This window comes from Arachis ipaensis, chromosome B10 (assembly GCF_059453495.1).
Source record: "Arachis ipaensis isolate K30076 ecotype BB chromosome B10, ASM5945349v1, whole genome shotgun sequence".
In the NCBI taxonomy this organism is placed as follows: Eukaryota; Viridiplantae; Streptophyta; class Magnoliopsida; order Fabales; family Fabaceae; genus Arachis; species Arachis ipaensis.
Genome location: NC_142435.1, coordinates 136,973,440 through 136,997,707, shown reverse-complemented (window position 1 = coordinate 136,997,707; position 24,268 = coordinate 136,973,440). Strand labels below are relative to the sequence as shown.

The window sequence follows — 24,268 nt, the reverse complement described above, 5'->3', positions numbered from 1 at the left end:
TCGAGAAATAGTTCTAAGGGTGCAGAATCCAAACTAATCCATTAACCCAAACTCTTTATTAATTAAATTAAAAAAATAAATTAAAAATATACATATAATTTTTAGTGAGACCTAACCTTAAAAGCATTACCGCCTCCACCCATTCTATCGTATTTCTCTCTCAAAAAACCCTAACAAAAAAATTCCTACCATTACTCACGCAGCTATCCTAGCAAATCGGCGTCGGCTTCCACACGATAGCGGCAGAAGGTTGAGGACAAGCCAGCAACGTCATCTTTGTTTTCGATCTGTCAATGTCGTCTTTGTAAGTATTGTCTTCTCCGGCAGCGTCGTCTTCTCTCTAGCAGTGCCGCCGTCGTCTACTCGTCACCAAAACAACGTCGTCTCCTTTGACTGTTAATTTTTTGTTAAAATTTTAAATTCTTAATTCTTGTTAAAACTCATGTTCATCACAAATTCTATATAATTTTTATTAATTTTACATATTTACTATATTTATAAAATTTTTAAAATAAAATTTTTATTTTTTTATTTTTTTTATAAATTCTTATTTCACCAGATAATCAATTACTCCAATCGAACCAATTTATTTTTAATCAGTTTTATTTAATTCGAATACATAACAAAATGCAAAACCGAACCAACTCCATCCATAAATATCTTATTATTTTGTTTAGAGCACCTGAAAAAGAAAATTCCTTTGTCCATCATGCTAACGTGGCACTACGCCCTTTGCTTTCTTCATCTTCCATGGTATCAGAAAGGGGTCTCCCTCTTGTCTCAGGTAAGAATACCCCAAATACACCACTACAACAAATCACCAACCCAAAAACTCCATAACAAACAAACTTGTTCTTCCTACCTTCACCCACCACTACCGGACTAATCGACCCACCCAACACCAGCGCTTGTCTCGCCATCGACAACGCCGAGTTTCTCACGCAAGTCGGAAACAGCTCCGTCGTGTAGATCAGATACACGTTAAACGCCGTGCAAGCACTAAAGAACGATATCAATTCAAACCAAATTTCCATCTGACTCCACACCTTACCTTCTATGCTCGACAACACACTGAATACTCCACTCACAACTGTGAAAACAAGAAGCGCGTTTCTTCTCTTGAACTTATCGATAAGCACGAAAGTCAACAGAGAAGACGGAAGCTCCGATAACGCGTTAAGCGTGACACTGAGATAAAGGTTGAAGGACAAGTTTCCAAGCCCTAACGGCATACCGTAATACACCAATCCAATTCCGAATCCGGAAGCCATAACCGTCCATAACCTTCTAGAAGACCATTTCTTTTGCAACAGAATCTTCAAAGCGCAATACAGATCGGTATTGTTCATGGTTAGATCCGGATCCACATTGCTTGGGAATATTCCGTTGACTGCGAGGTTAACGTTACTCTGAGTGATTGAAGAGATGCATTTCAACGTCTCTGCTGCTTCTTCTTTTCTTCCTTTCACTAGAAGCCATCTTGGGGACTCGCGAACGAAGAACTTGACAATCACGCAATAGAAAATGGCTGGAATTGAAGTCCACATGTAAAGGTTTCGCCATGAAGAGTTTCTGTTAGCGTAAGCCATTGCAGGAAGGGACAAGAACCCGATGGTGAAGCAAAAGAATCCAACCACGCTTATTTGCCCGCGCCACCGGTTACCTACGAGCTCAGAAGTTAGAACGAGAGCCGAGGTCCCGATAGTGGCGCGGGCAAATCCGCAGAGAAATTTGATCAGAGAGTATACCCAAATATTTATAGAGAATGCGGCGAGTAGCGAAGAGAGGGACATGAAAAGGCACGAAAATAAGAGCATGTTCTTGCGGCCTAGGGAGGAATCAGCCAGCGTGGCAAGAACAATGCCACCGACTAAGCATCCAAGAAAGAACAAAGAAGCCGGAAGGCTTGTGACGAAGGAGTTTTCGCATTCCAAGCCCCATTCGGATATAATGGAGGCTCTTCCGATGCTGACGTGGTCGTCCTTTTCGGTGCAGTTCAGTGATGGTTGTGCATCGGTGAAGACGCTGATGAATGTTTGTTGAGCATCAAAGACCCAAGCAAAGGAGACAAGAACTGCTTGCAGGAATTGGGACCAAGTGAATTCTCCAATGCATTTCTCAACCGTTGAAGCAAGAGAAGGAAGGTGTTTTTCTGATAATAATAACGGAGGTGGTTCTGTAAGAGAAGAATCAGAATCAGTTGGTTGAGAGAGAAGAGGGGTTGACTCAGCCATAGATATGCATTGTATGTTCGAATAAATGTTGTTGGAAACTATATATGGATGTGTGTTAAGATTTAAGGCTTTATAAAGGAAAGAAATCTTAGATAGTAATTAGTTTCTAGCTAGAATGATGTGATATATATACTATTACTATTTAGATCTAACCATTTATTAATCGTTACAATTTGAACATATGGGGTTTTTTTTAAATAAATAAAATAAATTTGATGAAAGTAAAAGATTATCTAAATTGTGAATATAATAATTGCAGTCATGAAATTATGGAAAGTCAAATTTATTTATGCTGCAATTTATAAGTTTTGTTAACTTATTAATAATTAAAATAAAAATGCTATTTGTACAACAAATTAGTGACTAAAATTAGTCACCAATATATTTGTGTATAAATACATGTGTAGTTTAATTTATTTTCAATGCGTATTTATATTCTAACATATATTTTATATTAGTAACAGATTTTAGTGACTGATTTTAATGTACACATAACATAATTTTAATTAAAAATATCAGGTGACTAATATTTTTTTACATTTACTTTTTGAGTTGATATTTGTCAGCTTCTCATTTTTTTTTACTGAAAACTATTGATTTTCTAAGATTTTTCTTAATAAATTACTATAAAACACAAATATATATATATATATATATATATATATATATATATATATAACTATTATTTTTAATGGTAAAATAATTATTTTTAATTATTAATTTTAATTATATTATTATTATTATTATTATTATTATTATTAGTTAAATTAAACTAAATCAATTTTATATGATAGTACAGCTTGTGTTACATTTGCTAGTTATCACATATCAAACCAATGTCACGCTCTCTGTCATTCTAATACTAACAAATGCTTGAAAAGGTGGGTCAGTAAACCTTTTGGAGGGGAGGAGTGTTAGGGACAATAACTTTTATATTTTGTAATTATTAATTGATTATTAATAGTATTTTTAATGATATAAGATTATATTCAATAATAAAAAATTACTTACTTTTTTTTTATGATTAAGTGCTGATCACAAAACACAAAAATTATTGAAAATTTTTTCTTTGGGTATTGATAGAAAATTATCATCTTGTGTTCGGTTGGTATTCTGCATCATCATATTCCTAGTTCATAATTATCCGAAATCATAATTATCGGCAAATGGTTGTGGACATCCATGAGGATGAACATGATCGAAGAGTAAAATAACCATACGATTCTGATCACATCTCCAATGATATGATTTGAGGGCCTACTTTAGTACTTTAAGTTGTCATGTCATAAGAAAACTGCACTAGTTCGCCGAACAGAACAAAAATGATACCTAGGGGCGGTTGATCTGATTTGCTAAACGGCAGAAAGCATAGAAACTAGCAACGCCTTTGTTTTAAAATAAGACCGTTAGAATTAATTGTTAATTTTTTAAAATAATTATTTATTAAAAAATGTTATTACACAAAAAAATTAACTATTAAATTACTTGTTCAAATACTGATGCACAAACTTAGCCCGTTCCAAAAAGAAATAAAGTTGAATCAACACTATAGATAATATTTAGTTTTACGCTATTATCTACCCGGTCACATAGAGATTGAATACGGTCGACATGAGTCTAATCCTATTTATCTAAATAAGTAACTAATTCTTATAATTTCTCCTACTTATCTAAAAGAGATATGAATAATTTTCTTATTAAAAGGAAGTAACCAATCTACCATCAAAGGTGAAGCTATTTAAAAGATAGTTATTAATTCTATATCTACACTTATAAATACTTTGACACTCTTAGGTATTTTTGGAATTCCAATCTACATAAAAATCTACCTAAAATTCTTGCTAACTTAAGGATCGGAGTCTTACAGGTACCACCTCGTACCTTCACCAAGACATCGGACAACGACACCTCATCACAAGGAAACATCGGACACAACCCCAAATGGAGCTTGGACCTCACGTTTAGGACTAAATCACAGTTTCAGATAACCTTCGCAACATTGGCGCCGTTACCAGAGACCTTGTAATCGACACCATATGATGACAGACGACATTCTAGAAAACGGACACACGACTTCTGACTAAGAGACCTATGAAAAAGAACAACACAACGATGATCGTGCATTCGTCATACCTCCTCGACCTGACAAAGGAAAAGGTGTTACTGGTGATACGCATCCTGCAAATCAAGTAGGACAGAGAATAAGCTCAGAAGTCCATCAATCGGGAGGATCGGAAGAAAGAGATCCTACTGAACTCATGAGATTGGTTCACGGACATCAAAGTCAGTTAGATGAGAGAAAATGACAACGTGAATTGGAATGAACTCCACAAAGGGAGATATGACGATGAAGAGAACTGGAAGAAAAACTCGAGAAGTTGGAATCCGACCTTAAGGGTAGGAGAGCACGAGCCGATTGAGCAAAACTGCCCTTAGGAGGTGAAGATATATTCATAGAAGAAATCATGCGAGCTAAAGATTTCAGAAACTTCAAAAGTCTATATATGTACCTCTACGATGGAACCACCAATCCAAAACATCATCTGAGTAATTTCAAAAGTTACATGTATTTGGCAGGCGCATCAGATGCAACGCACTGTAAAAATTTCTTGGCAATGAAGTAGTTCGATAGTTTACCACCCAAATCGGTCACCTGCTTCGACGATTTGGCGAGAAATATTCTTACCCGATTCTCCATCCAGAAAGATAAGATCAAGCATGCCCCAAGTCTCTTGGATGTAAAATAAAAGGTCGGGGAATCTTTGCGAGGTTATATGAAAAGGTTCAACAAAGCGTGCACGGAGATTCCAAACTTACCTACCGAAGCAGTCATTATGGGGTTAGTCAATGGACTCAGAGAAGTCCCATTCTTGCAATCCATATCCATATCAAAGAGACACCCAATATCTTTATATGAGATAGAAGAGCAGACGAAGAAATATATCAACATGAAAGAAATGACAAGACTAAGGGAACCCATATCAGGACAGAACAGGTAGTATCAAGTCCGGTGTAAGAAAAAAAAGAAAAGAAAAAAGTAGAGTACAACTCAGAGAGACATCAAAGATACCATTCTTATATCCCGCTACGGGTCTTCCTTGTCGATGTGTACAGAGAAATCTGCCACATTGAAAAGATACCGCCTCCTAGACATACTAAAAGCAAGAAAGGTAAAAATCGGTCAGAATTTTTCGAATACCACAGGATATATGGCCATTCCACCAACTATTGCTATGCTTTAAAGAATGTCATTGAACAACTGACCATATAAGGTCGGTTCGATAGATATCTTGCTGAGAGGTCGGACGATCACAACAACAGGAAAAGAGATGAAGACCGGGACAGGCGAGACCGACCTCAACGAACTCCTAAAAGGCACGTCCACATGAAATTTGGAGGGTTCGCAGGAGGGGGATAATAAAATCCTCCCGGAAGAGGTATCTAAAAGAAGTATACCAAGTCGTGAAGATGCTGAAATACTCGACCTACCTACAATAATCTTCACCAAAGAAGATGCACGAGGAGTGACGCTCAAGCACGACGACCTGATAGTAATCACAATGATCATCACCTATGCAAATCTTCATAGAACCTTGATAGATCAAGGGAGTTCGATGGACATCCTATTCAAACTAGCTTTTGACAAGCTGGGCCTAGAGAAAAAGGACTTAAGAGCGTACCCATATACCCTCTTCGGTCTAGGAGATACTCATATCCGACCTCTCAGGTTCATCCTTCTCTACACAACATTTGGCAAGGGCACAAAAGCAAGAACATTAAGTATAGACTATATTGTGGTAGATGTAGCATCTGGTTACAATGTGTTTATAGGTCGGACAATATTAAACTGACTTATGGCAGTAGTTTCAACTCCTATCTCTGTATAAAGTTCTCTACTCCTGAAGGAATAACAACTGTGAGGGGAGATCAGAAACTAGTAAGGAGGTGTTATAACGAAATTCTGAACCTATGGGATGTGCAAAAGAGGTCAATACCATAGAGCTCGGAGGTGTGTCCGAATCAGAAAGGAATTGAGACCCCAACCTGAAAGAAAAATTAAAAAGGTTCAAATCGGGGATGAGGTAAAAAAGACGACAAATGTGGGGGCCAATCTAGAAGAACAGCTAAAACAAGAACTTGTTAAGCTCTTGTGAAAAAATTCCAATCTCTTCGCCTAGAAAGTCTCAGACATGCCAGGAATCCATCCCGACCTCATGAGCCACAAGCTTGCCTTTTAGCTGTCCAGCAGAAACAACGAAAACTCAGAGTTCCGAAAGAGCCGAAGTCATAGAAGAATAAGTACATGCGCTGTTAGAAGCTGTGTTCGTAAGGAAAGTAAAATACCCATTATGGCTCGCTAATGTGGTACTCATGAAGAAACAGAAGAAATGGAGGATGTGCATCGACTATACTGATCTTAACAAAGCTTGTCCCAAGGACCCTTACCCTCTGATAAAGCCATATTTTATGATGATTTTTGAGTTGAAAATAGTGGAATTTATTAACTTATCTCACACTTATTCCTTGAAAATGCATACTTTTGTGAATTCTCTCCTACTTGTGTTTAATTGTTAAAAACATATTTTTTGGACTTGTAAATTGTCAAATTAATTTTATTTTTATTCTATTTGATGCCTTGATATGTTTATTTTAGTGATTTAAGATTTAGAAGGTAAGGATGGCTTGGAAATATGGAAGAAAAGCATCTAAAAGTGAATAATTCATGAAGAAATGGAGTTCTGCAAAACTGCCAATCGTCCATATGCATGGTTCATCCATACGCATCATTCCAGTCTCATACCTCACTTAAAATGGCACGTGACTCGTAATTCCTAGCCCATTTTAGGCCTAATCCAAGTCATTTTTGAAGTATTTGAAGCAAGAATTCGAGGGGATCAACCAAGTAGTCTTAATTTAGGTTTTTTTTAATCATGTTTTAGTGAAATTTTAAAGAGAGAAGCTCTAATTTCTCTCTAGAATTCTAGGATTATAGTTTAATTTCTTTCTAGTTTTAGGTTTTCTTTACATTATCTTGCTCTACCATCTTAGTTTACTAGGTTTCTCTTGTTAGTTTCTTATTTCTTTGCTATTTTTAGTTTATTAACAATTATTGAATTCTCATTTTTTTAATACAATTTGATGTTTCTATATATGCTTTATTGATGCTTACTTGAGTTGTTATTATTTCTTTCTTGCATTGGGCAGTCATAGATTTTATTAATTCATGCAATTTATAATGCTTTTCTTTTATGCTTACCAAGTGTTTGATAAAATATCTTTTCTAATTATAGAGTAGTAGGTTTTCATTCTTGGCTTGGGTGGGAACTTGGGTGACCTTGAGTCACTAATGTCCAAGTTGATTGATAATTTAGAGATTTTAGTTAATCTTGTTTCTATTGACGCTAATCTTTTACTGACTCAATTAGTAAGTTGGTTTATGGATTAGGATTAATTAAGTCTAATTGACTTTCCTCAATTTATAGAGGTTAACGAATTGGATTTTCTCTTTGTAATTATCATGTTGTGATTAGTGGCAAAGATACTAATCCTTAACCCTCAACTTAGCCAAGATTTTTTTAGCACTTGAATTTGATTTATTTTACTAGTTAATTGCCATAATTATCTGTAGTTTAATTTCCCTTGATATTTAGTTATTACTTGCTTCTTTAAATTCTTGTTATTTACATTTCTTGTTTATTGCGCTCAAAATCCCGATCTTTCATAGATCTGATTATAATTCTTAGGGAGAACGACCTGAAATTAAACTCCCGATTATTGATTTGAACTTGTGACATTTTTACTAAACTTTAGAGAGCGTTGAATTTCGGTTTAAAGCTACAACGAATTATGAGCCTTAAACTTGTGAAAATTTCTAAACCGGTGTTTAGCGCTCGTCACCCTCTTTCTAGTATTGATGCTCTGGTAAACTCAGTTTCGGGCTATAAATACCTGTTCTTTATGGATACATACTTAGGATATAATCAAATTCTAAAGTACAAGCCGGATCAGGAGAAAACATCCTTCATTACTCCTAGGGCAAACTATTGCTATGTAGTAATACCCTTTGGGTTGGAAAATTGATGGAGGTCTATATAGACGACATGCTTGTCAAATCCAAGGAGAAAGTCAGCCTACTGTCCAACCTTGTGAAAGTTTTTAACACAATAAGGCAGGACGAGATGAGATTAAATCCTACAAAATGCACCCTTGCAGTGGAGTAAAAAAGTTTTTGGGATTCATGCTCACTCAAAGAGACATTGAAACCAACCCAAACAAATGTAGGGCCATCATGGAGATGAAAAGCATAACCTGTCTAAAGGAAGTCCAGTAGCTAAATGACAGACTGGTAGCCTTGTCCAAATTCTTGGCGGGATTAACCTTGAAATCCCTACCCTTGTTTGGAATCTTCAAGAAAGGACATGAATTCTAGTGGACTCAAGGATGTGAACAAAATTTTTTAAGACTTCAAGAACTTCTTGAGCTAATCACCAATCTTTACTCGATCTGAAGAAGAGGAAGAGTTCGTGCTATACCTAGCCATCACAGATAAGGCTATAGCCTCGGTCCTCATTTGAGAAGATAGGGAGGGGCAATGACCTATCTACTTAACGAGCAAAGCATTACAGAGGGCAGAATTAAATTATCAACGAATAGAAAAATTTGCTTACGCCCTAGTTTTTGCTTCCAAAAGAGTATAACCTTATTTCCAAGTTCACACCATTAAAGTCCGAACTAATCAACCCATGAAGCAATTCTCCAAAAGATGGATATTGCAGGACGGATGTTACAATGGGCTATGAAATTGTCCGAGTTCAATCTAAAGTATAAAGCTCGGGTAACCATTAAGTCATAATGCTTGGACGACTTTTTAGCTGAATACACAGGAGAACTACAAGGAAGCTCTAGAATCTGGCATCTATATGTGTACGACTCGTCAAATAAAGCTAGTAGTGGAGCAGGAATCATTCTTGAGAATGAAGAAGGAACTCGGGTAGAGCTTTTACTAAAATTCGAGTTTTCAGCCTCTAACAACAAAGCAAAATATGAAGTAGAGGTCAGACATATTAATCAGGTTCTCAACTACCGAGTAGATGCCCTTTTCAAACTGGCCAGTACCAAACCAGGGGGCAATAACAGAAGTTTGGTCCAGGAACTCTCCACACACCATCATTGGCTAAAGATGTCAACAGGTCATATGCGCTGACGATCTCCAATCTAAATTTGGGTTGGATGACTCCCATCATCGAATATCTCAAATTTGATATTCTTCCTAAAGAAGAAAGGGAGGCAAAGAGACTTATAAGGGAAGTACAGAACTACACTTTGGTTCATGATGTCCTCTATAGAAGAGAAGTATCTACCCCTTACTAAAGTGCGTTTTGATCTTTAAGACTGAAGAGGTCCTAAAAGAAATCCACGGTGGCATTTGTGAAAATCATCTAGGAGTAAGGTCACTAACTCAGAAGGTGTTACGAGCCGGTTTTTATTAGCCGACCTTATAGAGGGAAGTGGCAGACTTCGTTAAGAAGTGCCCACCCTGTCAAATGCATGCCAACTTCCATGTGGCGCCACCAAAAAAGCTCATCAGCATTACTCTGCCACGGCCTTTCGCAAAATAGCATGGGTATAAGAACTCCCCCAAGTTCTATAGGCATATCAGACAACTCTCGATTCTACAATGAGAATCTCCGTTCCTACTTGATTATGGCATAGAAGTTATGATCCTCATAGAAGTCAACAGAGAAAGTCCAAGGGTGAGATTCTACAATGAAGTAAGTTATATCCAAGCTAAAAAAGAAGAGCTCGACCTCCTTCTAGAAGTCTAGGAACAAGCTCGGATAAGAGAGGAAGCGTTGAAATAAAAGATTTCTACAAGGTACAATAAAAAAGTTATTAGAAGAAACTTCGCAACAAACGACCTTGTCCTTATCAAGATTGACATCGGGGTAGAGAAATCGGGCGAAGGAAAATTGGCTGCAAATTGGAAAGGACGTTACAAGATTATTGAAGTATTGGGAAAATGTTACTACAAAGTGTCCAACCTACAAGGAAACAAGCTCCCTAGGTCTTGGCATGCATGCAACATGAAGAGGTACTACAGCTAGAAAGTGAACCTTGCTCCTTGGTGTACTCTTTTTTTCCGACTTCACAGTTTTTTTCCTAAAAAGGATTTTCCTGAACGGGGTTTTAATAAGGCATCACAGTAAGGGCTAGGAGTTAAAATAGGAAAACTGTTAGTAGCAAATAGCAAATGGACCTATAAATCATTTTTCATTAATGATATTATTTATATTCCATTTTCTATGATTATTTATTCTATTATATGCACCAATTTAAACTCGACAAAACGCAAAAATCATTGTCCGATCTTAGTGGTCGGCAAGATAAAACGACAAGATTTAAATTGGTGTAAGAAGTTATATAAGCAGATCGCGGTCCAACCTTATCAATCCACTTGTACAAAAACAAGTTGGCAAAAGAGCCAAGCTTACAACAAATCACAAAAGTAATTTGATAAAACAAATATGACTGTCCTCTCAAGGATGGTGGTGCACGAAATTGTGATCTCAACGGCGCCAAAAACTTGGTACGCACGATCATAATCTCAATTCCTTTTCACAACTCCACACAACTAACCAGCAAGTGCACTGGGTCGTCCAAGTAATAAACCTTACGTGAGTAAGGGTCGATCCCACGGAGATTGTCGGCTTGAAGCAAGCTATGGTCATCTTGTAAATCTCAGTCAGGCAGATTCAATTGGTTATGAGGTTTTGAGTAATTAAAATAAAATATGAAATAAGATAGAAATACTTATGTAATTCATTGGTGGGATTTCAGATAAGTGTATGGAGATGCTTGTTGCTTCTGAATCTCTGCTTTCCTACTGTCTTCATTCAATCATTCATACTCATTTCCATGGCAAGCTATATGTTGGGGGATCACCGTTGTCAATGGCTACCGTCCGTCCTCTCAGTGAAAATAGTCCATATGCACTGTCACCGCACGGCTAATCATCTGTCGATTCTCACTCATGTTAGAATAGGATCCATTGATCCTTTTGCATCTGTCACTACGCCCAACACTCGCGAGTTTGAAGCTTGTCATAGTCATCCCATCCCAGATCCTATTCAAAATACCACAGACAAGGTTTAGACTTTTCGGATCTCAAGAATGCTACCAATTGATTATAGCTTATACCACGAAGACTCTGATCTCACGATCAGGAGGCTAAGATATATGCATTCTTAATCTATGAGGTGTAGAAACTCCACCGTAGAAAATACATAACTGATGAAGGTCCAGGCATGGCCGTGAGGCCAGCCCCCTAAACGTGTACAATATGATCTATGATAGCATAAAACTGATCAAGGATGTAAAATAGATCACTAAAAGTAGTTTTTATACTAAACTAGTAGCTAGGGTTAACAGAAATGAGTAAATGATGCAGAAATCCTCTTCTGGGCCCACTTGGTGTGTGCTTGGGCTGAGCATTGAGTTTTACACGTGTAGAGACTTCTCTTGGAGTTAAACACCAGGTTGCAGCCTGTTTGTGGTGTTTAACTCTGGTTTGTAACCTGTTTCTGGCGTTTAACTTCAGAATAGGGCAGGAAGTTGGCGTTTGAACGCCAGTTTGTGTCATCAAAACTCAAGCAAAGTATGGACTATTATATATTGCTGGAAAGCCCTAGATGTCTACTTTCCAACGTAATTGAGAGCGCGCCAATTGGGTTTCTGTAGCTCCAGAAAACTAACTAAATTATACTAAAAACTAGCTGAAAACAATGCCAAAAAGCGTATAAATTATCCGCTCATCACAACACCAAAATTAAATTGTTGCTTGTCCCCAAGCAACTGAAAATCAAATAGGATAAAAAGAAGAGAATATACTATAAATTCCAAAATATCAATGAAACTTAGCTCCAATTAGATGAGCGGGACTAGTAGCTTTTTGCCTCTGAATAGTTTTGGCATCTCACTCTATCCTTTGAAGTTCAGAATGATTGGCATCTATATGAACTCAGAATTTAGATAGTGTTATTGATTCTCCTAGTTCAGTATGTTGATTCTTGAACACAGCTACTTTATAAGTCTTGGCCGTGGCCCTAAGCACTTTATTTTCCAGTATTACCACCGGATACATAAATGCCACAGACACATAACTGGGTGAACCTTTTCATATTGTGACTCAGCTTTGCTAGAGTCCCCAATTAGAGGTGTCCAGGGTTCTTAAGCACACTCTTTTTTTGCTTTGGGCCACGACTTTAACCGCTCAGTCTCAAGCTTTCACTTGACACCTTCACGCCACAAACACATGGTTAGGGACAGCTTGGTTTAGCCGCTTAGGCCAGGATTTTATTCCTTTAGGCCCTCCTATCCATTAATGCTCAAAGCCTTAGATCCTTTTACCCTTGCCTTTTAGTTTAAAGGGTTATTGGCTTTTTTCTCTTGCCTTTTGGTTTAAAGAGCTTTTGGCTTTTTCTGCTTGCTTTTTCTTTTTCTTTCTTTTTTTCTCTTATTTTTGCCATATTTTTTTTCGCAAGCTTTGTTCTTCACTGCTTTTTCTTGCTTCAAGAATCAATTTTATGATTTTTCAGATTATCAATAACATTTCTCCTTTTTCATTATTCTTTCAAGAGTCAACAATTTTAACATTCATAAACAACAAATTCAAAAGACATATGCACTGTTCAAGCATTCATTCAGAAAATAAAAAGTATTGTCACCACATCAAAATAATTAAACTAATTTCAAGGATGAATTCGAAATCATGTACTTCTTGTTCTTTTATTTTTAGAACATTTTTCATTTAAGAGAGGTGATGGATTCATAGGACATTCACATCTTTAAGGCATAGACACTAGACACTAATGGCCATGTAATGAAAACACAAACATAGATAAACATAAAGCATAGTAGACGAAAAATAGAAAAATAAAGAACAAGAAAATTAAAGAACGGGTCCACCTTAGTGATGGCGACTAGTTCTTCCTCTTGAAGATCTTATGGATTGCTTTTTCCTTGAAGATCTTATGGATTGCTGTTAAGCCATGTCTAATCCTTTGGACCGAGGTTTCAATTATCATTAGAAGAGCTTCTTTGTCTTTCTCAGCAATTTAGCTTTTGTATGTAATGATCTGCTAAAGCTTGGCTGGCCATTGGCCATGTCTAGTGTTTTGGACCGAAGCTTTCACTGAAAGCTTGGCTGGCTAGTAAGCCATGTCTAATTCTTGGACCGGAGCTTTAGACTAACATTGCATGATTCCTGGAATTCCTATTAAAAATTTTGAAATTCTTATTTTTCTTTTTCTAAAATAATTTTTAAAAAAAAATCCAAAAAAAATTAATAAAATCATAAAAGCAAAAATAATTTTATGTTTCTTGTTTGAGTCTAGTGTCAATTTTTAAGTTTGGTGTCAACTGCATGTCTTTATTCTTCTTGCATTTTTCGAAAGTGTGTTCATGTGTTCTTCATGATCTTCAAGTTGTTCTTGATGATCTTCTTTGTTTAATCTTTGCATTTTCATGTTTTGTGTCTTTTCTTGTTTTTCATGTGCAATTTCAATTTATTAGTGTCTAAATATTGAAAATTTCTAAGTTTGGTGTCTTGCATTTTTTTCTTTTCTTAAAAATGTTCAAAAATAAGTTCTTGGTGTTCATCTTGACATTCAAAGTGTTCTTGCATGCATTGTGTGTTTTGATTCATAATTTTCAAGTTTTGAGTCTTTTTGTTGTTTTTCTCTTTCTTCATTAAAAATTCAAAAATTAAAAAATATCTTTCCCTTTTTCTTCTCATAAATTTCGAATATTTGAGTTGACTTTTTCAAATTTTTTTTCAAAATTTAGTTATTTCTTATGAGTCAAATCAAATTTTCAATTTAAAATTTCTATCTTTTTTAAATCTTTTTTTTAAAAAAAAAAATCAAATCTTCTTCATTTTTCTTTCATATTTTCAAAAATTCAAATTGATTTTCAAAAATCTTTTTCTTATTTTATTCCATATTTTTCAAAATCTTTACTAACAATTAATGTGATTGATTCAAAAAAATTTTGAGTTTATTACTTGCATATTAAGAAAGGTTCAATCTTTAAATTTTAGAATTATATCTTTTAGTTTCTTGTTAGTCAAGTAATCAATTTCAATTTTCAAAATCAAATCTTTTTAATTTTTAATTCAAATCTTTTTCAAAATGATTTTCAATCATATCTTTTTCAATTTCAATCATATCTTTTTCAAAATCAGTTTCAAAATCTTTTCTAACTTCTTATCTTTTCAAATTTGATTTTCAAATCTTTTTCAATTAACTACTTAACTTTTTGTTTGATTTTAAAATTCTTATCTTTTTCAAAACCACCTAACTAATTTTCTCTCTAATTTTCGAAAACTTCTCCCCTCTTTTTCAAAATTCCTTTTTAATTAACTAATTGTTTTAAATTTTAACTTAATTTAATTTTATTTTTCTTTTTAAATTTCGAATTAGAACTAATAGTTAAAATAAAAACAAAAATTTTTTTATTTCATTTTATTTAATTTTCGAATTCTTCCCCCTCTCATCTCTTTCTATTTATTTATTTATCTACTAACACTTCTCTTCTACTCATAATTCGAACCCCCTCTTCTCCTCTGTGTTCGAGTTCTTCTCTTCTCCTTTTTCTATTCTTCCCTTCTTCCACTCACATAAAGGAATCTCTATACTGTAACATAGAGGATTCCATACTTTCTCTATTCTCTTCTTTTTCATATGAGTAGGAACAAGGATAAGAACATTCTTGTTGGAGCTGATCCTGAACCTGAAAGGACTCTGAAGAGGAAGCTAAGGGAAGCTAAAGCACAACACTCTGGAGAGGACCTGATAGAATTTTTTGAAAAGGAAGAGGAGATGGCCAAACCCAACAATAATGGTGGAGATGCAAGGAAGATGCTTGTTGACTTCATTGCACCCTCTTCTAACTTCTATGGAAGAAGCATCTCACTCCCTGCAATTGGAAAAAACAACTTTGAGCTTAAGCCTCAATTAGTTTCTCTAATGCAACAGAACTGCAAGTTTCATGGACTTCCGATGGAAGATCCTCATCAGTTTTTAGCTGAATTCTTGCAAATCTGTGACACTGTCAAGACCAATGGAGTTGATCCCGAGGTCTACAGGTTTATGCTTTTCCCTTTTGATGTAAGAGACAGAGCTAGAACATGGTTGGATTCACAACCTAATGATTGCCTGAACTCTTGAGATAAGCTGGTCAGTGCTTTCCTTGCCAAATTCTTTCCACCTCAAAAGATGAGCAAGCTTAGAGTGGAAATCCAAACCTTCAGACAGAAGGAAGGAGAATCCCTCTATGAAGCTTGGGAAAGATACAAGCAACTGCTCAAAAGGTGTCCTACTGACATGCTTCCAGAATAGAGCATCATAAGTATATTCTATGATGGTCTGTCTGAGTTGTCAAAAATGTCATTGGACTATTCTGCAGGAGGATCTCTTCACGTGAAAACCCCTGCATAAGCTCAGGAACTCATTGAAATGGTTGCAAATAACCAGTTCATGTATACCTCTGAGAGGAATCCTGTGAACAAGGGGACGCCTCAGAAGAAGGGAGTTCTTAAAATTGAAACTATGAATGCCATATTGGCTCAGAACAAAATATTGACTCAGCAAGTCAATATGATTTCTCAGAGTCTGAATGGATTGTAAGCTGCATCCAACAGTACTAAAGAAGCATCTTCTGAAGAAGAAGCTTATGATCCTGAGAACCCTGCAATAGTAGAGATGAATTACATGGGAGAACCCTATGGAAACACCTATAATCCTTCATGGAGAAATCATCCAAATTTCTCATAGAAGGACCAATAGAAGCCTCAACAAGGCTTCAATAATAATGGTGGAAGAAATAGGTTTAGCAATAGCAAGCCTTTTCCATCATCTTCTCAGCAACAGATAGAGAATTCTGAACAGAGCCATTCTGGCCTGGCAACCATAGTCTCTGATCTATCCAAGACCACACTAAGTTTCATGGATGAAACAAGGTCCTCCATTAGAAATTTAGAGGCACAGGTGGGTCAGCTGAGTAAGAAGATTATTGAAACTCCTCCCAGTACTCTCCCAAGCAATACAGAAGAAAATCCCAAGAGAGAGTGCAAGGCCATAACCTTACTTGGTGTGGCCGAATGCCCAGAGGAGGAGGAGGACGTGAGTCCCAGTGAGGAAGACCTCATGGGACGTCCTCTGGATAGAAAGGAGTTTCCCTTTGAGGAACCAAAGGAATCTGAGGCTCATACAGAGACCATAGAGATTCCATTAAACTTTCTTCTTCCATTCATGAGCTCTGATGAATATTCTTCCTCTGAAGAGGATGAAGACATCACTGAAGAGCAAGTTGCTAAATATCTAGGAGCAATCATGAAGTTGAATGCCAAGTTATTTGGTACTGAGACTTGGGAGGATGAACCCCCCTTGTTAACCAGTGAACTGAATGCATTAATGAGGCAGACATTACCTCAGAAGAAACTTGATCCCAGAAAATTCTTCATACCTTGTACCATAGGCACCATGACCTTTGAGAAGGCTCTATGTGACTTGGGGTCAGGGATAAACCTCATGTCCCTCTCTGTAATGGAAAAACTGGGAATCTTTGAGGTACAAGCTGCAAGAATCTCACTAGAGATGGCAGACAAATCTATGAAACAGGCTTATGGACTAGTAGAGGACGTGCTAGTGAAGGTTGAAAGCCTTTACATCCCTGCTGATTTCATAATCCTAGACACTAGGAAGGATGAGGATGAATTCATCATCCTTGGCAGACCCTTCCTGGCCACAACAAAAGCTGTGATTGATGTTGACAGAGGAGAGTTGGTCCTTTAGTTGAATGAGGACTACCTTGTATTTAAGACTCAAGGTTCTCCTTCTGTAACCATGGAGAGGAAGCATGAGAAGCTTCTCTCAGAATAGAGTCAAACAAAACCCCCACAGTCAAACTCTAAGTTTGGTGTTGGGAGGCCATGGTATGCAAAATTTCTACTCAGGTTGTGAATTGTTGTTCGAAATTGATTCCCTGGCAATGGCACCAAAAACGGATGCACAGGACCATGGTCTAAACATATCTTCAGAACTTCGCATAACTAACCAGCAAGTGCACTGGGTCGTCCAAGTAATACCTTACGTGAGTAAGGGTCGAATCCCACGGAGATTGTCGGTATGAAGCAAGCTATGGTCACCATGTAAATCTCAGTCAGGCGGATATCAAATGGTTATGGAGTTTTCGAAAGTAATATAATAAAATAGGGATAGAAATACTTATGTAATTCATCGGTGAGAATTTCAGATAAGCGAATGGAGATGCTTTCGTTCCTCTGAACCTCTGCTTTCCTGCTATTTTCATCCAATCAGTCTTACTCCTTTCCATGGCTGGCTTTATGTGATACATCACCATTGTCAATGGCTACTTTCGGTCTTCTCTCAGGAAAATGATCCAAATGCCCTGTCACGGCACGACTAATCGTCTGGAGGCATCACCCTTGTCAATGGCTTCATCTTATCCTCTCAGTGAAAATGGTCAATGCACCCTGTCACGGCACGGCTATTCATCTGTCGGTTCTCGATCATGCTGGAATAGGATTTACTATCCTTTTGCGTCTGTCACTAACGCCCTGCAATCGCGAGTTTGGAGCTTGTCACAGTCATCCAATCATTGAATCCTACTCGGAATACCACAGACAAGGTTTAGACCTTCCGGATTCTCTTGAATGCCGCCATCATTCTAGCTTACACCACGAAGATTCTGGTTAGGAGATCTAAGAGATACTCGTTCAGTCTAAGGTAGAACGGAAGTGGTTGTCAGGCACGCGTTCATAGGGAATGATGATGATTGTCACATTCATCACATTCAGATTGAAGTACGGATGAATATCTTAGAAGCGAAACAAGATGAATTGAATAGAAAACAGTAGTACTTTGCATTAATCTTCGAGGAACGGCAGAGCTCCACACCTTAATCTATGGAGTGTAGAAACTCTACCGTTAAAAATACATAAGTGAAAGTCCAGGCATGGCTGAGAGGCCAGCCCTTAAGCGTGATCTAAGATAGTATACAACTGATCAAAGATACCTAATACAATAGTAAAAGGTCCTATTTATAATAAACTAGCTACTAGGGTTTACAAAAGTAAGTAATTGATGCATAAATCCACTTCCGGGGCCCACTTGGTGTGTGCTTGGGCTGAGCTTTAACTTTCCACGTGCAGAGGCCATTTGTGGAGTTGAACGCCAGGTTTTGATCCATTTCTGGCGTTCAACTCTGGTTTTGGATCCTTTTCTGGCGCTGGACGCCAGATTTGGGCAGAGAGCTGGCGTTGAACGCCAGTTTGCGTCATCTAAACTTTGCCAAAGTATAGACTATTATATATAGCTGGAAAGCCCTGGATGTCTACTTTCCAACGCAATTAGAAGCGCACCATTTTGAGCTCTGTAGCTCCAGAAAATCCATTTTGAGTGCAGGGAGGTCAGAATCCAACAGCATCAGCAGTCCTTCTTCAACCTCTGAATCTGATTTTTGCTCAAGTCCCTCAATTTCAGCCAGAAAATACCTGAAATCACAGAAAAACACACAAACTCATAGTAAAGTCCAGAAATGTGAATTTAACATAAAAACTAATGAAAACATCCCTAAAAGTAACTAGATCCTACTAAAAACATACTAAAAACAATGTCAAAAAGCGTATAAATTATCCGCTCATCACAATACCAAACTTAAATTGTTGCTTGTCCCCAAGCAACTGAAAATCAAATAGGATAAAAAGAAGAGAATATACTATAAATTCCAAACTATCAATGAAACATAGCTCCAATCAAATGAGCGGGACTTATAGCTTTTTGCCTCTTGAATAGTTTTGGCATCTCACTTTATCCATTGGGGTTCAGAATGATTAGCATCTATAGGAACTCAGAGTTCAGATAGTGTTATTGATTCTCCTAGTTCAGTATGATGATTCTTGAACACAGCTATTTTATGAGTCTTGGCCGTGGCCCTAAGCACTTTGTTTTCCAGTATTACCACCGGATACGTAAATGCCACAGACACATAATTGGGTGAACCTTTTCAGATTGTGACTCAGCTTTGCTAAAGTCCCCAATTAGAGGTGTCCAGGGTTCTTAAGCACACTCTTCTTTTGCTTTGGACCTTGACTTTAACCGCTCAGTCTCAAGTTTTCACTTGACACCTACACGCCACAAGCACATGGTTAGGGACAGCTTGGTTTAGCCGCTTAGACCAGGATTTTATTCCTTTAGACCCTCCTATCCACTGATGCTCAAAGCCTTGGGATCCTTTTTATTTGCCCTTTCCTTTTGGTTTTAAGGGTTATTGGCTTGTTGCTCTTGCCTCTTGGTTTTAAGAGCTTTTGGCTTTTTCTGCTTGCTTTTTCTTTTTCTTTCTAATTTTTTTCGCTATTTTTTTTCTGCAAGCTTTGTTGTTTGCTGCTTTTTCTTGCTTCAAGAATCATTTTTATGATTTTTCAGATTATCAAATAACATGTCTCCTAGTCATCATTCTTTCAAGAGCCAACATATTTAACATTCTTAAACAACAACTTCAAAAGACATATGCACTGTTCAAGCATACATTCAGAAAACAAGAAGCATTGTCACCACATCAATATAATTAAACTAAGTTCAGGGATAAATTCGAAACTCATGTACTTGTTGTTCTTTTGAATTAGAACATTTTTCATTTAAGAGAGGTGATAGATTCATAGGACATTTATAACTTTAAGACAAAGTTACTAACTACTAATGATCATGTAATGAAGACACAAACATGGACAAACACATAACATAGAAAACGAAAAACAGGGAAAGTAAGAACAAGGAATGAATCCACCTTAGTGGTGGTGGCGTTTCCTTCTTGAGGAACCAATGATGTCCTTAAGCTCTTCTATGTCTCTTCCTTGTCTTTGTTGCTCCTCCCTCATTGCTTGTTGATCTTCTCTTATTTCATGGAGCATGATGGAGTGCTCTTGATGTTCCACCCTTAGTTGTCCCATATTGGAACTCAATTCTCCTAGGGAGGTGTTGATTTGCTCCCAATAGTTTTGTGGAGGAAAGTGCATTTGAGGCATCTCCGGGATCTCATGGTGATGAGCTTCATACGCCTCTTGAGCTCCATGAGTGGGCTCTCTTGCTTGCTCCATCTTTTTCTTAGTGATGGGCTTGTCCTCTTTGATGAGGATATCTCCCTCTATGTCAATCCCAGCCGAATTGCATAGGTGGCAAATGAGGTGAGGAAAGGCTAACCTTGCCATGGTGGAGGACTTGTCAGCCACCTTGTAGAGTTCTTGAGGTATAATCTCATGAACTTCCACCTCTTCTCCAATCATGATGCTATGGATCATGATGGCCCGGTCTATAGTAACTTCAGACCGGTTGCTAGTGGGAATAATTGAGCATTGAATGAACTCTAACCATCCTCTAGCTACAGGCTTGAGGTCCAATCTTCTTAGTTGAACCGGCTTGCCTTTGGAGTCAATCTTCTATTGAGCTCCTTCTACACATATGTCCATAAGGACTTGGTCCAACCTTTGATTAAAGTTGACCCTTCTAGTGTAGGGGCGTTCATCTCCTTGCATCATGGGCAAGTTAAACATCAACCTCACATTCTCCGGACTAAAGTCTAAGTATTTCCCCCGAACCATTGTAACATAGTTCTTTGGATCCGGGTTCTTACTTTGATCATGGTTCTTGGTGATTCATGCATTGGCATAGAACTCTTGAACCATTAGGATGCCGACTTGTTGGATGGGATTTGTTAGAACTTCCCAACCTCTTCTTTGAATTTTATGTCGGATCTCCGGATACTCATTTCTTTTGAGTTTAAAAGGGACCTCAGGGATCACCTTCTTCTTGGCCACAACATCATAGAAGTGGTCTTGATGGGCTTTGGAGATGAACCTTTCCATCTCCCATGACTCGGATGTGGAAGCTTTTGTCTTCCCTTTCCCCTTTCTAGAGGATTCTCCGGTCTTAGGTGCCATCAATGGTAATGGAAAAACAAAAAGCTTATGCTTTTACCACACCAAACTTAGAATTTTGCTCGCCCTCGAGCAATAAAAGAAAGAATAGATGAAGAAGAAGAAGAAATGGAGGAGAGGGAGAGTGGGAAGTGTTTCGGCCAAGAAGGGTGTAGAGGGGTGTATTGTGTGAATTTGATGAAGAATGGAGGGCTTTATATAGGGAAGGGAGGGGGGGAGGTTTCGGCCATATGGGTGGGTTTGGGTGGGAAATTGGTTTTGAATTTTGAAGGTAGGTGGGGTTTATGGGGAAGAGTGGATGGATGTGAGTGGTGAAGAGGTGATGGGGAAGAGAGATTGAGGTGATTGGTGAAGGGTTTTTGGAGAAGAGTGTTTATGGGGTTGTGTGAAAGAGAGTGGTGAGAAGAAGTGAATGGAGGTAGGTGGGGATCCTGTGGGGTCCACAAATCCTGAGATGATCCTGTGGAGTCCACAGATCCTGAGGTGTTTAAGGATTTACACCCTTGCACCATATTAGGCATGTAAAATGCGCTTGCACACAACTCTGGGCGTTCAGTGCCAGGTTGGTTCCCATTTTGGGCGTTCAACACCCATTTGTTGCCATTTCTGGCGTTGAACGCCAGAACCATGCTTGTTCTGGGCGTTCAGCGCCAGGATGCTGCCCATTTTGGGCGTTCAGCGCCAGAACCATGCTCTGTTCTGGCGTTGAACGCCAGGCAGATGCTCCTCCAGGGTGTGATTTTTCTTCTGCTGTTTTTGATTCCGTTTTCAATTTTTATATTTATTTTGTGACTCCACATGATCATGAACCTATAAAGACATATAACTAAGAAAAATATAGTTAGATAAATAAAAATTGGGTTGCCTCCCAACAAGCGCTTCTTTAATGTCAATAGCTTGACAGTGGGCTCTCATGGAGCCTCACAGATGTTCAGAGCATTGTTGAGACCTTCCAACACCAGACTTAGAGTTTGGATATGGGAGTTCAACACCAAACTTAGAGTTTGGTTGTGGCCTCCCAACACCAAACTTAGAGTTTGACTGTGGGGGATTGGGTTGACTCTGCTTTGAGAGAAGCTTTTTCTGCTTCCTCTCCATGGATGCAGAGAGGGATCCTTGAGTTGTAAACACAAGGTTGTCCTTATTCAATTGAAGGACCAATTCTCCTCTGTCCACATCAATCACAGCTCTTGCTATGGCTAGGAAAGGTCTTCCTAGGATGATGGATTCATCCTCTTCCTTTCTAGTATCCAGGACTATGAAATCAGCAGGGATGTAAAGGCCTTCAACCTTTACTAACACGTCCTCTACTTGTCCATAAGCCTGTTTTCTTGAATTGTCTGCCATCTCTAATGAGATTTTAGCAGCTTGCACCCCATAGATTCCCAGTTTCTCTATTACAGAGAGGGGCATGAGGTTTATTCCTGAACCAAGGTCACACAGAGCCTTAAAGATCATGGTGCCTATGGTACAGGGTATTATGAACTTTCCAGGATCCTGTCTCTTCTGAGGCAATGTCAGTTGATCCAGATCACTTAGTTTATTGATGAACAAGGGAGGTTCAACTTCCCAAGTATCAATGCCAAATAATTTGGCATTCAGCTTCATGATTGCACCAAGAAACTTGGCAGTTTGCTCTTCAGTAACATCCTCATTCTCTTCAGAAGAGGAATACTTATCAGAGCTCATGAAGGGCATAAGGAGGTTCAATGGAATCTCTATGGTCTCTAGATGAGCCTCAGAGTCCTTTGGTTCCTCAGAGGGAAGCTCCTTATTGACCACTGGACGTCCCAGGAGGTCTTCCTCCTTGGGATTCACGTCCTCTCCTTCCCTTACAGGTTCGGCCATGGTGCTTATGTCAATGGCCTTGCACTCTCCTTTTGGATTCTCTTCTGTATTGCTTGGGAGAGTACTAGGAGGGATTTCAGTGATCCTTTTACTCAGCTGGCCCACTTGTGCTTCCAAATTTCTAATGGAAGACCTTGTTTCATTCATGAAACTTACAGTGGCCTTAGATAGATCAGAGACTAAGTTTTCTAAATTAGAAGTATTTTGTTCAGAGTTCTCTGTCTGTTGCTGAGTGGATGATGGAAAAGGTTTATTATTGTTAAACCTGTTTCTTCCACCATTATTAAAGCCTTGTTGAGGCTTTTGATCCTTCCATGAGAAATTTGGATGATTTCTCCATGATGAGTTATAGGTGTTTCCATAAGGTTCACCCTAAGTAATTTACCTCTGCTATTGCAGGGTTCTCAGGATCATAAGCTTCTTCTTCATAAGAAGCCTCTTGAGTACTGTTGGATACAGCTTGCATTCCATTCAGACTCTGAGAAATCATATTGACTTGCTGAGTCAATATTTTATTCTGAGCCAATATGGCATTCAGAGTATCAACTTCAAGAACTCCCTTCTTCATAGGCGTCCCATTACTCACAGGATTCCTCTCAGAAGTGTACATGAACTGGTTATTAGCAACCATGTCAATGAGTTCTTGAGCTTCTGCAGGCGTTTTCTTTAGGTGAATGGATCCACCTGCAGAAGTGTCCAGTGACATCTTTGATAGCTCAGATAAACCATCATAGAATATATCCAGGATGGTCCATTCTGAAAGCATGTCAGAAGGATACTTTTTGGTCAACTGTTTGTATCTCTCCCAAGCTTCATAGAAGGATTCACTTTCTTTCTGTTTGAAAGTTTGAACATCCACTCTAAGCTTGCTCAGCTTTTGAGGAGGAAAGAACTTGGCTAAGAAAGCCGTGACCAGCTTATCCCAAGAGTTCAGGCTATCTTTAGGTTGAGAGTCCAACCATATTCTAGCTCTGTCTCTTACAGCAAAAGGGAAAAGCATGAGCTTGTAGACTTCAGGATCTACTCCATTAGTCTTAACAGTATCACATATCTGCAAGAATTCAGTTAAGAACTGAAAAGGATCTTCAGATGGAAGTCCATGAAACTTGCAGTTTTGCTGCATCAGAGAAACTAATTGAGGTTTCAGCTCAAAGTTGTTTGCTCCAATGGCAGG

General features: G+C 38.0%; 1 protein-coding gene and 1 non-coding gene across 2 annotated transcripts; one reads left to right on the top strand and one right to left on the bottom strand.

Moving 5' to 3' along the window:
- Positions 1–567: 567 nt before the first annotated feature.
- Positions 568–2,330, bottom strand: OCT3 (organic cation/carnitine transporter 3). Its single transcript, XM_016327038.3, has one exon. The coding sequence runs from the start codon at positions 2,232–2,234 to the stop codon at positions 708–710; it is 1,527 nt and encodes a 508-aa protein (XP_016182524.2). The 5' UTR covers positions 2,235–2,330; the 3' UTR covers positions 568–707.
- Positions 2,331–23,854: 21,524 nt separating this feature from the next.
- LOC148581853 (small nucleolar RNA R71) lies at positions 23,855–23,962 on the top strand. The gene has a single exon (XR_015895665.1). It is a non-coding gene; the product is annotated as a small nucleolar RNA R71 (small nucleolar RNA).
- Positions 23,963–24,268: the final 306 nt, after the last annotated feature.

Bases quoted from the DNA above. Each gene is read 5' to 3' on its own strand.
- OCT3 (XM_016327038.3), bottom strand. From the start codon at position 2,234: ATGGCTGAGTCAACCCCTCTTCTCTCTCAACCAACTGATTCTGATTCT.